At 42.2% G+C, this 15,320-nt stretch overlaps 1 protein-coding gene across 1 annotated transcript in view; it reads left to right on the top strand.

Annotated features, from left to right (window-relative positions):
- Window positions 1-14,397, top strand: part of eif3ea (eukaryotic translation initiation factor 3, subunit E, a) — a 38,181-nt gene extending 23,784 nt beyond the window's left edge. The window contains exons 10-13 of the mRNA XM_004086632.3: window positions 1,338-1,447; window positions 12,808-12,910; window positions 13,222-13,356; window positions 14,244-14,397. Of these exons, the coding sequence (XP_004086680.1) occupies window positions 1,338-1,447; window positions 12,808-12,910; window positions 13,222-13,356; window positions 14,244-14,279 (384 nt within the window). The 3' untranslated portion in view covers window positions 14,280-14,397. The remainder of the gene's footprint in view (window positions 1-1,337; window positions 1,448-12,807; window positions 12,911-13,221; window positions 13,357-14,243) is intronic.
- The last annotated feature ends 923 nt before the right edge of the window (window positions 14,398-15,320 follow it).

Below are 15,320 nucleotides of genomic sequence, written 5' to 3'. Positions count from 1 at the left end.
CCTGTAATGGCCTGCAAGGATGAACATTGTCCTAAGTGTTTCTTGGTTGAGGTCCAGAAGCATCTATTATTCACATCAAAGCTTGACAAGAAGGTAGCAAAGACATTTTTTTTTCAGTGGTTAACGTACACAGGTTACGTCTCTGTGATGAACACAGATTTTAAAAGAGTTTCACTCGTCTTTTTTATGATGAAGATGGCTGCAAAAACAAGAATTGGGTTTTTATTTTTAAGCTCTTGTGACTTTGGTTTGCTCCCCACCCTGAAATGGCTCAACTCATGTGTTTCTAATGGGATGCTTAGCTCTACCCAAATTGTTCTGTTTGGGCTTTACAGGTTCCCTTTTCTTCTTTTCCCACTCTTCTGGTTTCTGAAATCATTGTCAGATGTCAGATGAAGGCACGTCAAGGAGCGAGAAGTAGAGGCTACCAATAGTTAGGCCCTTAGATTGCACACAAAATAACTCTTCAAGCCAAAATTTGTGTGAATGTGGCCTTAAACCAAGATGACAATAATTAGAGTACTTAGCTGTTTAAAGTTTATCAGTGTAAGATAAGCAGTGTTGAAGCTCAAATGTGTGTTGCTTGATAATGTTGTAGTTTGATGCCGTTTGGAGGTATTCGACCAAAACTCTGGTCTGATAAGAGCTGCTTAAGCTTAAACAAAGAGCTGGTAATTCTTCCATACTTTTCAAAATGGGGGTCTGTGATGGGAAATTGCTCTTTAAGTGAGTTGGAATGCAGCAAATGCTGAGAAAGTGAACATTTTGCACAATCGAACCTCTGAGGCACCAGCTGGGTCACCAACATTTACAGAATGTCAATGAGTCCGAGTCAGGAGTTTTTGTTGTTAGGTGGCTCAAGTGATGTGTGTACTGATAAACGCACAGACCTTCTGCCTTCTTTAAGTTTATCATTCTAGTTCTTGATTGATTTTTATTTAATGATTGGTTTTTAACAGCTAGTGGTGATGCCTCAGCCTTTAGGGGGGAAAAACTCAATTTGTTTTGTCTAAAGAAACTTAAAACCCATTTTAAATCTAACGCATATGGTGATATTTCATTTAAAAAACAAAATGCTCTGTGGTTCACATGGCTGTTTAAAGCACAGCGGGCCTTAAAGTGTTGAAACTTGGGCAACATGAATCATTTAATAACAAAAGATTTGTTTCCTCTAAATATTTTGTTCAAAAAGACAAATGACGCATTGAAACTTGTGATTGTCCCGGCTGTAGTTTTCTAATTAAATAGTTTATCTTAGTTCAACCTTCAACTTTTCAAAGAGACATTCTGTGAATTTAGCATGAGCCTTTGCCACATCATTTGTTTTTGTTTTTCAGGTTCTTGTGAACGACTTCTTCTTGGTTGCCTGCCTGGAGGACTTCATTGAAAATGCCCGACTCTTCATCTTTGAGACCTTCTGCAGAATTCACCAGTGCATCAGCATCAAGTTAGTTGCTTTACAATTGAAACCAAACTGAACCGATGAGCTTCTACAAAAAGCTACGTTCACACCCCTCTCTGCAACACGTGTTCAAGCAGCTACTTCCAATGAAAAGTCTATGGAAACACATGTGAACATGCGTTTCAGGTTTTTCTGAGTTCAAGATTCTTGCATTTACATGTAGCTATGAACGTTTTTACGACCTTTTTCAGGCTCTCCGTACAAAACCCATGGCCATTGAACATGTGTTACCAGTTAAACCAGGTTGAACTTTGACCTTTCAGGGACTTGGATTTGGTGGTGACGTATGGATTTGGTTTACTTGGTGAACCCAGAAAGGGTGACAAGCCTGCGACATCTGCGTTTCTTTTTCAAACAAAGATAAACCAAGGCTATTCTCCTAACATGATGGTCATCCATATCCACCATTTCAAGGATGCTAGCATTAAATGGAACAGTTTCTGTTTCGTGCCCAAATTGCAAGATTTGCACCACTTTGACATTTTGCACCAAGCCTCTTCCAGCTGTAGGTGGCAAACATGCACTAGTAAACAGTAGAAAAAAAAGAAGTAGCCCCGTTCTGCTTATCCAGAGTGAATAGCATGGGCTAAATGTGCGTCAAATACCTGGTGTGTAGGTATCTTTAAATAAGCTACTGGTAACATTTTGTACTCAGGATTTGTGCCAAGCATCTCTGAACATTTGCAGTACTTCCTTTTTTTCCATCGATGGACATTTAAAATAGTTTGCAAACAGGAACCAAGAGAATCTGTTGTGTGATTAGTGGCATTTACCCCACAGATAAGTATTTATTGCCCAATCCACACAATCATGCTGACCCCCACACTAACTGCGGATTAAGTTTTTGTTTGCTTAAACTGCTCCCAAGTCTCCTCAGGTTGCTCTGCTTGCTTGACCTTTAAGACCACCTGTCTGAGGCTGGTTCACAGACACTTTTCTTTAGCGAGAGGTCAAGGTTTAGATGGCTTTAGATGTTCCCAGCTGCTCCAATACACCCAAACATTCCAGCTTATGTTTGCTGGGTAAATGAAGGTCAAAAGGGTCTGAAAGTCTCTGCTGAGTGCAAGTTGGAAATTTTGTGTCGTTACAGTGAGAAGCGGTTGGTCTTTTTAGCTTACGGACTGAAAAGTCCAAATGCAAATTATTGGTGTTTTGGAGCAAATAGCATTTTTTCATGACGTCATTTTAGAGCATCCTCATTCTTGTTTGACTATGTGGTTTTTCAGATCTGGCCATGCATGTCCGACACTCTTTTGTTAATTCTGCCCCTGACAGTGCAAACTTACCCCTACTCTTAGAAAGCAGTTTATTAGCTCTGGAACATGCTGCGAATGCCAAAGAGTTTACAAAGAGTAGACATAGTCTACAAACAGAGCAGGAAGAAGCAATTAATGACTTCAGATGATGTGAAAATGATTAAATTGCTGTTATACAGAGTCTAGGAGGTCCGTCGTCAAGGTTGAACCATGGAACGTGATCGGACCCTGTCGAAATCTCCAGTTGCTGTTTGTCTGGAATTGATTAAAAGTTCTGGTTTCATTTTGGCAGGCTTAATGCAACTGGATCCATTTTGTTGTTAAAGACCACAAAAGTTAGTGGTAACACTGAAAGAGGAAGTTGAACTGTGATATTTGTTGTGCATCCTCAGGTCTTTTTGTCGAGGTTTGTGATGCAGGAGCCTAAACTGGGTACAGTTTTAGGGATTTCCGCATTTATTTTGGTCGCAGTTGCGACGATGGACATAGCAAGTCTATTTTTGACAGACACCCAAATTCCAAGTCATTAGTCCTTTACCCAGAAGCCTACTGCACCCGAGCGTGGATTCAGACGAATCTGATGGTTGTTTTTAATGAGGACATTTTTACAGCTGCTGGCCCTGATGGTTTAACAGATACTTAGCTTGCTTTTTGCCCACTGCTTTGGACAAAATAGTAAACCAGAAGCTGGCGCCATTCCTTTACTTGATGCCATAAAGGGTTATGCAAAATGCACTATAGCCAGAGAAACGGATTCAGCCTGCACTTGTAATTGCCCGAACACACATCTTTTTGTCTTGACTTTTCAGTTTCCCCAGTGTGTTTTTCCAATGTAGCTTTGTTTTCCTGGTTTGATTTCCAAGCTCTATTTCTGTAGTCGTGTTTCTGCGGTGAGACCCTGCTTTGACCTGCGACACTCACTTGTCCTCTGACATTTTGAGTAAACTGTTGAGACGTGAGCTTTTGGTGCAGTGCTTCCCCCCTCTCTTCATAACTAGTGTTTTTTATACCACAGTTTGGATGCAACACTTGTGATCTTTCCACTTCACAACTGAGTCATTAAAAAGTCAGCTCAATCATTTTGGTTTCTAAAAAAAAAAAAAAAGTTAAGTTAGTGCAGAGCCAAAACAGGGGCTCCTCCACATAGTTCATATTCTTGCAAATGCAGCTATGCTTTTGTCTAACATTGCCTTAGTTTTGGAGCATCTATGTTAAAAAGGGGGTTATTGGGGGGGCTTCTCCGTTCTGGTTTCTCCTCTAACCAAATCAGACCCCCAGTGTTGACCTCTCTTCTTGACTGTGAGCTTGGTATTGAGACACACAGGACTCCCCTAGGCTGAAGCCGAAAGCTCAGGAGCCAGGGAGAGTTAAGGGGTCGAAATGAAAATGATCCGTGCCCCAAGGGAACAGGATCATGGTTGTGTAAAATAAAACCAGGCATGGAGGCTGTCTGCTCCGCTTAAAGGCCGAGGGATGTCAATAGTGTTGGTCAAGTCGGAGCCAATCGGCGCTCCCTCTCACACCTTCCAGCCTCTTCCTCTTATAACTCGGTCTCATATCTAAGTATCTCTAGGTATTAAAGATATCTCTCTGAGACAAAAGATCAAGTCCGAACTTTTATACAAACGTGTTTCATGGGAGGAAAACCTTGTCAGACTTGATTTTATAAATTAGATTACGGGGGTTTGACTGGTCCAGCCATGAGCCCTGGGCCTTTCAGGGCACTCGGTGATCCGGTATGATGCACGGAGCATGTTTACAGGGGTTAAGGGGTTAGATCAAGTCCCTGCTGAGGAAACCAGACAGTATTTGTTTTCATCACTTTACCTGACCTTGACTTGACTGACATGTGCCTCTCCAAAATTGTCAAAACAACCACGGAACTCTGTAATCCGTTGGTTGCTAAAATAAAATTGAAACCAGTCATAGCTCTGGTCTGGGCGTACAGTGCAGGGATCATTTTTTCAGTATTTCCGAGAGGGAATGTCAAAGCGTGGCTCTAATGCATTCAATAAAAACCAGAATCCCTCGTTCTCCACCTCGCTGCAGGGACTGAGCTCCTTGTACATTTAAACAGGAATCCCGTCTGTCATTGCCTCTGCTCTCGCAGAAGGCGGTGGTAGCTTCTCCTGGAAAAAAGGTATTCACGCCGGGCTGTGTCGGCTTCAGGCCAGCAACAGCCATGGCTTTCTCACACAACTCTGTTGATGCAGCTTCAATGCTGCCGGCGCCTCTTTTAACTTGCTGCTCTCGCTATTCTACTTGTTTTTTCCCTACGGCGTTTTTGTTTGAATGTGCATTCTTCTTCCTCCGCCCTCGACCTCCAATCTCACAACGAGCGCCCCCTATCGATCCTCCGAAGAATCGTCTTACGAAAGGATGATTAATATGACGTTTTAGAGGGTCTTCAAACATAAATAAAAGGTCAATACTTGATGAAGACATATCGAGAATCAATCACGGGACTAAATATGCCAATATATCACCATATCGATATTTTGACACACCCCTATTCATACAGCGAGACCGGAGCTGCCATTTGATTGACTGGAGTGGACAACTGCCTCATCCACCTAACAACCCCTTACAGTATGAGTAAGGGAGGGATAAGTAGAAGTGCAACTTGTTCACTCTGGTTTACGGCATTGAAGCCCATTAAGTTAAATAAACAACATTAGGGTCACTTCTCTTTACAGCCACCTAACTTATGGTGTGGGAATCAACACTTCCCATGAGTCTTAGTGGACATAGGCGGGGCTAAGCCCTGGGTCCCCACACTGGTTTATAACATGGCTGAAGCACAGTTTAAACTGCAGCTATCAGCTACACGGAGGAACGTGGAAGCAGCTGCAGAGAATTCAAGATGAATGAATCTATGGTTCACACGTGGAGGAAGCTGGAAAACAAACTCCGACAGTCAAGAAGACGCAGCTGAGTTTCAGTGGAAACAAGGCGACTGGAGTGATGGATTAACGATCAGCTTGGAGAATCTTCTCTGCAGTCACCGTTCCACTAAGGGGCAACAACGCTTACAGAGGAAGCTTTTGCTTTCGTTTTATGAAACGCCGTCATCTTTCCATCCAGGCGAGGATTATGGTGCTGCAGTAACTTCCAGCGGATTACAATGAAAAGCTGTTCACCTTCCGCTCATTCTGCAGTGAGAAGACCGCAGACAAACACCTCCAGCCACATCACCAACATGGACGAGGCGCCGCTGTCTTTCGACATCCCGATGACTCACATTGTAAAGAAATGGGAGCGGCGTGGTAGAGATACGCAATTTGTGAACGGATTGCAGTAGCTCAGGCTAACGTGTTTGCTTGGAACTGCGCAGCAACGAGACAGACTCTGCCGTGTTTGTTAGAAATTTAGCCCGCTATTCAGATAAAGAAGATGAGGACTTTGACAGAATTTTGGATGCTGTTTTATGACTGAAATTTACAAATAAATCACAACCAACTCAGTCTTTTTAAACACACACTGGGTGTGTGTTTGTGTGTCCTAAAGACAGTGTCTGCTGGCGCCTGTGCAGGAGAGAGGGAGACACTCGGCACAAGTGAGTGTGTAAGCATTCAGTTTGTGCTAACCAGTTAGGGAGAACAATAAAAAACAAACATAAAAATGGTTTTCTCTGAAAGAACAGAGACTGATTCTTTTATTAACCAGCTCTGGAGGCTCTGAGGGTCCGAACGAGGCGTCATCGTGCCCGCGCCTAAACACCCGTGCGCCTTTTGTATGTGTCAAAGACTGAAAAATCCCCCGTAACTGAGACCGCGCACTATAACCCGGTGCGCCCCTATGATCGTGAAAATACGGTAGTTTATTAACAATACATGTAACTCACAACTACACCAGATGTAACAGTGACTACACTCACTCCCTACCTTGTCAGTGACGTAAAAAAAACAGTAGTCCGACACCACTACACGTTAGCTGCGTCAGCGACGTTAGCATATTCACAATAACAACCAACCAAACATTTAAATAGAGCTGGGTATACTTCTTAAAAATCCCATCGACATTGGTAAAGGCAACCAGAATTTATTCATAAGTCTCTGGGTAAAGGCGCATTGTTGTTTAAAAAACAAACAAACGAAATTAGGCTTTTAAGTATGTATAACAAGTTTTCCAGTTACCATGGCCATACTGAGTCTGTTTACTATATTATCTTTGTTTTATACAAAACAAAAACAGTGGTCCCTGGCGGTTCACCTTTCACAGTCTCGTTTTTTCTGTTTTTTTTACAGCACATTGCGTTCTGTGACCTAACTTGGTTGTAGGTCATTGTACATCAATCTATTATGCCGAATGCATTTAGCTTGCCACATTTGCATAAATCTTTAATCGTGAACAGATCTTTGGTTTATTCTATAATATTGGTCTATGAATGTTTAAACTGAGTGTTTTAACACAAAAGAAAAGTGTGAAAATGTTCATGTCTCCCTGAGAAAAGAGTTTGTCCAGTAACTTCAAAGCTACTATTTACTCCTCCACGAAAGGCAAGTCAAAGTAATGGAAGAAATGGGATGGATGTTCTCTGAGATGGCTCTAGAAACACAGTGGCTACATTGCCTTATTGAGTGAGAAGGAGAAAACTTCCAGTTCTTAGTTGGCAGCTCGTCAAAGGCACCATAAGTTAATGTGAATTGCTCAGCGTTATATCTGGGCTGAAGAGGCTCATGCACATTCATTCAAATCACTGACAGTGTGATGTCTAGCTGTACTTCACATTTGCAGAAGGTCGAACTCCATTTGAGTACTGAACAAGAGTGAAAATTTATATGTAAATAAAATGATTCTGGATGTGTTTGAAATAATTTTCCCATCCATTAGGGCTGCAGAAATGATATTGTTTATTGCACAGTAATCAGACTTTTAAATTTTGATGATTCATCTTGATTTGACTTTTTTTTAAATACTTAAGAAAAATATATTAAGTAAAAAGTAACAGCTATGGGCTCTTCTGTATTCAACAAATTTGCAGAACTAGTTTTACCTGCAAATAAATTGAACAGATTATACAAACACTTTATTAGCCTATTAAGCACTTAAATTGTTTTTTTTTTTATCAGACACTGGGTTTGTTTTGTGTAAAACCTACCGACATGTTTCGGCGGAATGCCTTCCACCTTCGTCAGGGTCGTCATCAGATGGTGGCGTGTGACGTCTTTAAAAACAGCTGATTTGTGACTGAGGCGGAGTCACCTGTCAAACTTTGACAAGTGACTCCGCCCCTTGATGTCCGTCTTTCTCTGGAGGATGTTGCTCCAGGTGTGAGAGAGCAGGAAAGCCCCCTCATCCCGGTTCATGGAAGTGTGGGCTCGTTTTCTGATCTCCACCGCCTCCATGATCCATCTGCGGTGTCTGTTGTCTTCGGAAAGACGGACATCAAGGGGCGGAGTCACTTGTCAAAGTTTGACAGGTGACTCCGCCTCAGTCACAAATCAGCTGTTTTTAAAGACGTCACACGCCACCATCTGATGACGACCCTGACGAAGGTGGAAGGCATTCTGCCGAAACATGTCGGTAGGTTTTACACAAAACAAACCCAGTGTCTGATTAAAAAAAAAAAAAAAAAAAAAAAAAAAAAAAAAAAAAAAAACAATTTAAGTGCTTAATAGAACTTATAGACACAATGAACTTCATTGAATCACTTTATTAGCCTTTTCAGTCTGTCATACATCTGTGAACAGAGAAAGTGCATTTGAATGGTCAGAACAAATACTAAGACTTTAACTTAAATACCAATGTAACAAGTACATTTTTCGATACAAATAATCCCTGATATGAAAATGTGATAAAGAAATAGTTTATTTTTAAAGTGCAAAAATTATTGCTTTGTTTGAAACTGAAGTGAAAAATAAATGGTTGCTCATAGAAATAAACTTTTAAAAACAGGTATTCAAACATTTTACAAACCAGAATGAAAAGAAATAAACCACCACTGACAAATAACTTTCACGAAAACCCATGGCTAAAAATATCACTAAAAATAAAGCGGAAAATAGTTAAAAACTGTAATTTGGAGGGGGCAGAAAAGGCGCTGCGTTGGGGAGCATACGACACAGATTTTATACCAAACAGGACAGACTCAAGATTTAAAATATGGAGGACAGCAGGAGTCACAGCATACTGCAACCTAATAAAAAAAGGGGGCAGTAAAAAGTTTTGAAATGTGTAAGAATGAATACAGTTTGGAGAACAGGGATTTTTTAGGTACTTTCAGATACGCCATAGACTGAATGGGATCTTGGCTGAGGGATCAGGAAAATTAGACAATGACAAACTGAAAGTGTTTATAACAGCCTATACTTCTGGGAGCGGACGAAGAATAAGATCTAGACTGTACAAGGGTCTACAGGACTCCCGACACACAAACACTCAATATGTTAAGGGAACGAGAAAGAAGATTGCGCATCTCTAAGGAAGAATGGGAAAATATCTGTAAATCCCAATGGAGAACCACACATTCACATAGTTGGAGGGAATTTGGATGGAAAAGCATAATCAGATTCTTCATCACCCCGACACTAAAGAGACATCAAGGTGTTGGTACAAGCTGTTGGAGGTTATGTGGCTCATCTGAAGCCAACCACTACCATATATTCTGGGATTGTCCTGTACTCACATCCTTTTGGCAAGAAATCCATAAATGTCTGGAGACGACATTTCAAGAAACCTTTCCCTTTAATGCCTTAGCTCTATACCTGGGAACAGTAATACAACACATGCGGTCTGCAGCAGACCAATATTTAATGAGAATATTGCTGGTGGGAGGGAAGCAGGCCTTGACAAGAAAGTGGTTACAACCAGATGCTCCATCATTGTATGATTGGTAGAAAACAATACATGACATTTATGTTATGGAAAGACTAACTTTTGCAATAAAGATGCAAACAGATAAAGGTTTGAGATGGTGGGCAAAATGGGTGAAATATATTGAACCTCTTAGACCAGAACTACTTTCATTCATTCATTCAATTCCAACAATAAAATACTTCTCTATTACAAGACAAAAGATAATGTGAGTTTATTTTATTGATTCGTCTTTTTTTTGGATAGGAGTGTGATTGACAGCTGTTCTGTTTTTCTTCTGTTCATATAAAAAAGAGGGGAAGAGTACAAAATGATCAAAAACACGAATTCTGATTTACTGACTGAAAATACATATGATGTAAAATGATGTGTAACTTGGAAACAATGTAACAATGATGTAAAAGCGGTTATTCCCTGTCAAAAAATTAAAAAAAAAAGACCCCTGAAACGGTTTTACAATAGAAAGATGATCGGAGTGGGATTCTAAACAGTCTCTTTGAGCTGTGTGAAATGCTCGAGAAACCCCTGCTGGGGTACGTGAATTTGTTTATTGCATTTTTAAAGAAAAAGAATAATATTATAGTACGAAGTACACTTTAAAAAGTCTTTTGAAATTTTGTGGTGAGTATTGTGATATGTTCTTAGCTTCTTCTGACAAATCCCCCTCCTGTGGATGTACTGTACAAAACCCCCATAATGTAGAGATCATCTCCCGTCTTTAAATTGATGTCCAACATTAGGGCTTGAAATCCTCCACGTTTATGATGTCCACCAACATGTGTTCTCTATCACCATCTGAAGTTCCGTCATCATACGGCCAACCCTGTTCTGAACAGACAGGTGGTCAGTAATTATTTATAATTTAGCCGTCATGTGTCATTTAGCGCAGGTCATAATCTGTCCAGCAGAGCTGGTGTTACTCAGTTAGTTGGTGTGAGTGACGGCTCCATTGCTCTGTCTTTACTCTTGGCCTTCCTTCAGTTCTGAGACTGAACTGCATTCACAGTTGGTTTTTTTTCTGTATCTCTTTCTTCCCTCTCCTTCCCCGTATCTTTCTGGGATGTTTAGAGACGCTTCATGTCACTTGGAGACCAAACGTTGCTGAGGCAATGCTTCCTACTTGCTGTTGATGCTCACTCCAGACTGTGACATCATGTCAGCTCCTCTCTTCGTGCAGCTTTGCCACCATTTGACCAACAGTCATGGGTTGCAAAAAAGCATTTCTCCTTTTGTTATTTTCCTACTCATTTTCTGTTTTTAGCTCTGAGATATGTTAGCAATCCCAAGTCCAAGGACCTACCACTGAATGAGATGATCATTAATGGTGGGATCTGTGATCCGTGACGTGACGAGACCTCAGCTTACTCTGACGAAGTCCCTTAAAGTGTGATTAATGGGTCAGGAAGTAAAAATTAGTTGCTGAAATGATTATTCTGTCATCCTGTTTTTTTTGTGAGAATAAGACACAATGGTGACTTTTTTTTTTAATTCTCCAGCGGTGTTTAGATTTTGGAAATGTGGTCACTTAAAAATTTGAAGCCATGCGCATAGTGGTTATGATATTTATTGTTCCCCTTAAATGAATTGGGGTGAGAGCAGACAGAGGAAAGGGGGCAGGAAATGTTGGGGGACGGGGGTCTAGATGAGGATGTCGAGGGGTCTGTGTATTTTGAGCCACAGGGGAAGCCAGCTGCAGCGGGAAGTGCTAGGGATCAAAGCCTGTCAGCCGCCCTGGCCTTCCCCTTGTAGTGCGGTGACACAGCTCCGTCTAGCTGCATCAAAAGCTAGTGTCTAACCTGGCTTTGATTTGAGGGACGCTCACCATTAAGCACAGTGAGTCACGATGTGTCTCAGCACCCAGGTGGACAGTCGTCCTCTGCAGAAAGGAGAAGTAACCAGAGCCACGCAGACAGCAGGAGGTCGTCCCTGCAGCTCTAACCGAGTAATTCATGCAAGTCTGTAAATCAAGCTTGGATTAAAGGAGGCTTTCTTTTAAGCTCTGCTTTCAGTTTTTGTCAGTTTGTTGGATATTTACGAACACTATTACATTTTGCAATTGCAGTGCAACATTAACAGCAGTCACCATTTTATTTTGATGCAGTTGCAGATCTGCATGCATCGCTGCAAAATGAATCCCAGCTCTGTGCTAAGGTTTCATCTTATTCAGGCATTTGTAATAACTGTACAGGTACCTGGATCAGCGTTTAGTAAAGAAAAAGATCAGTCAACGCAGACTCGGCACTACAAGCTCTGACGAAAGACTTTGCAGTAGAGTCACCATCGAACACCTGCAGAAAATAAAGCCCCTAGATAATACAGAAATGTATGAAATCAACTATGGCTTTTCAATTTTAGCAAATAACCATTTTTTTGTGGGAAAAAAAAGTCAATTGTCCTTTCTTTTTTGTCTAAAAGGCAGATTTGATTTCCTCCTCTGCACATAACTCTTAAAAAGCCATAAATGATCCTGAAATATGTCCTACTGTAGCAAAGTTTAGCTAACTGACTGTTGGAGGATCTCTGTTCATTTGTGTCTCTGCAAATGGGCATCGAAACAGTTTAAGATTAAAATAAGGTATGAGCAAAAACTCAAAGACAAACAGAAGAAACTGGCAAGTGTCCCTCTGCTAAAATATGGTTTTTAGAGCATCATTTTACCATTTGTGACATTTGAAAGAAAATGTCAAATATAAACGTGTAAACAAAAGTTAAATCTAGGCTGCAGGCATCATTATTTCCCGCTGGCATTTGCCTCCACCCAACTAAGGCCTATGAGCAGCCCCAGCCACAGCAGAGGCTCCCCAAGCCCCATGGTAGGAGCAGCTGTGAATATGACCCACTCCTTTTATATTTGTAACAACTTCATCACACCAGCTGAAGCTGACGGCAAGCTGATGCAACTCCAAGCAGTGATACTTTTGCAGCTCATCCAGCCGTGGCCGACCTCTATTTGACAAATAGAAATCCTGCCGTTCCTGTTGCTACACTCAAATACTGTGGACTAGTGATTCTCATCAGGAAGAAAACCGTTAATTACTTCTGGAGTTCATTCGTCTGTGTGTAAACTCTTGTGTGTGTGAATGCAGCTCTCGTTGACAAGGATCTGGATCATGCAGTGTTGCATGTCCTGCACAATTACAGCCTTTGCTCCAGTAATTGTGGACAAACTCCTACATTGGTCAGGCAACAAACGCCACCGTTATGATTTCATCTTATTGTGTTTTCTTGTATTTATGACTTTCTAACGGTTTCCATGTTTGGTGTGCTCTTCAGCATGCTGGCAGACAAACTGAACATGACTCCCGAGGAAGCAGAGAGATGGATCGTCAACCTCATCCGCAACGCCAGGCTGGACGCCAAGATTGACTCCAAACTGGTGAGACTTTGTCTTCCTCTCTAGTCCGTTTTTTCCCCGCTCAACTTAGCAATCAGATCAATTTCATTACATCTCTGGTGGTTCTTGGTTAGGTATAACAAAGAACCATAATCCTTACCCTGTTTCATTTGTTTGTGAAGCTTTGAAGCTTCACATTTTGGCCTCTACATCACAGAGGCTGTCTGTAATGACCCAGAATTGTCCAGAAATGCACGAGAAGCATGCAGCTACAGCCTGGAGATGACAGAATAGTCTATGCAGAACCAAATGAGATGAACTCTGGTCTCATCCGTTGTGTTCCGTGTTTCCAGGGCCATGTTGTCATGGGAAACAACGCCACATCCCCGTACCAGCAGGTGATTGAGAAGACCAAGAGCCTCTCCTTCCGCAGCCAAATGTTGGCCATGAACATTGAGAAAAAGCAGGCCTACAGCAGCAGGAACGAGGTGAGTAATGCGCAAAAACATACACATGCAAGACCCCTCCCCACCCCCACCTCGTCGCTGTAGGGCGCCCCAAACCCCTCCTCAACTGGTCAGATAGTAGGTCAGCAAGATCTGACTTCAAAGGCCCTGAAATGAGCAGCTGAGAGGAACAAGGCTGAAGAATGTTGATGAACAGCCATCAACAAAAGCTTTCTTTACACGGAATAAGCCAGTAACAGCAAGTTTAACAGAAGTAATGCTTTCATCCCTCCATTCCTCTTCAAAGGCCTAATGACAAGGTAGATTCCCATCCACCATAAAACCAGGCCCGGGCTCTCTGACTCAGGGCTGCAGCGCAAACAAGGTGAAGGCTTTAGGACGACATCAGTCAAGCCTGGAGTTCCCTGCTGCAGGTGTCTGGCCCAGGGTCCACTCATCTTCTTGCTGTGTGTTTTTGATGTTGACCGTACAAGTTTCATGGTAAAACCCAAGATGTGCACTGGAGCTGCAGCTTCATGCAGATACTTACTCCTCAAAGATCCACGATGGGCCAGACACTTGAGCTTGAACAGTTGGATGTGCGCAGTGGCCTCCTTTATGCAGTTCCTCCTTCATTAAAGATGTTTGTCATTTGGAAAAGCTTAAACAGTTTCACAGAGCAGCGCTACATCCCGCTGTCCTAATGGCTGCAAGTCCTTCATGTATAGAAAACCTTTCCCGCCCGGCTGCTCGGAGTTCCCGTCAACTCCAGCAGCTGGACACACATTTCCCAGTTGGGGAAATGTCTGCATATAACTGCTTACATATGTATTTTCCTCTTTCACATTTCCCACAATTACGATCAGAATTGGTTTTGATTGGTCCCAGGTATCAGCCGCGGGTCTAATTGGATGTTTTTCTTCTCGCAGACACCGAACTGGGCAGGTCAGGAGTCTGGATTTTAGCCTCCACGGAGATGAGTCACCATGGCTGAGTCGCATCTTCTCTCCAAGCGTGTCTGTTAAGCAGCAAAATCTCCTTTTACAGTTGGTTTAAATTCAATAAAAGTGACCGACACAACCATTTTCACCCACTGTTGCCTTATTTCTGGACATTACACATGGCTGTTGAGGTTAGAGTGGTTGGACTTTCTGTATCAGTAATACTTGATGAAGTTTTAATGTGCACATTGAGTCAGCGAGCGGGACAGTTCAGACTGCTGCTGTGATGCGGCTGGTGAGTGCCCAGTGATGATGAATGGCTGTTTAGTCTGTTGGTTTTATGGTGTTTCGGTGGTTCTCTTCAGCGTGGCGGGCAGCCCCAGCGAGGGGGAGGGGTGCACGCAGAGGTGATGTACAGTTAGCCATAGTCACCCTCACTGCCAGTCATCCTGCCTTTCTGAGGACACCAGGGAACCATAAAGAGCCATTAGCCAGACGGTCACAATCTTTATAATGTCCCATCCCAGCCCACTTTGCTTTTAACCTTCTAATAACACCCCACCCCACCCCACCCTGCTGTTTCTCTAAAACAGCTTTTCAGGCCTGCGGCGCTTCTCATTTTCTTTGCATGCATATTTTATCCAGAATGTATACGACAAACATTCAGAGTCGGACCAAAGATCTGGAAGGTGCAGAGATGCTTGGCCTGCTGTTCAGGCTCCTCAGCAGGAGTCAAACTGTGTTCTGTTCAGACCAGGACAGACCAAGACCTGCTGCTTTCCTTTTTATTGGTTTCCATTATGTGTCACTGACCCACTCATATGATAAACATAACTGCTCTTTGGACAGTTGAGCTGAAACCTAACGCCTCCTCTCGTGCGTTTTTCCATGAAAACGATGTGTGGGACTTTTATTACCTATTCTTTTTGAATGGATAAAGTGACTATTGGGACATTTTAATCACGAAAGAACAAGAAGTGTCTTTGTCTGCACTCCACTGAACTTCTAAACAAAGCTACTTTATAACATGCTCTAAGGTTTGGCAGGTTTGTTATTTTAGAATCC

Source organism: Oryzias latipes, chromosome 16 (genome assembly GCF_053564925.1).
Source record: "Oryzias latipes strain Hd-rR chromosome 16, Olatipes_Hd-rR_3.1".
In the NCBI taxonomy this organism is placed as follows: Eukaryota; Metazoa; Chordata; class Actinopteri; order Beloniformes; family Adrianichthyidae; genus Oryzias; species Oryzias latipes.
Note: the sequence above shows the minus strand (reverse complement) of the source record. Positions and strands in the feature narration are given on the sequence as shown.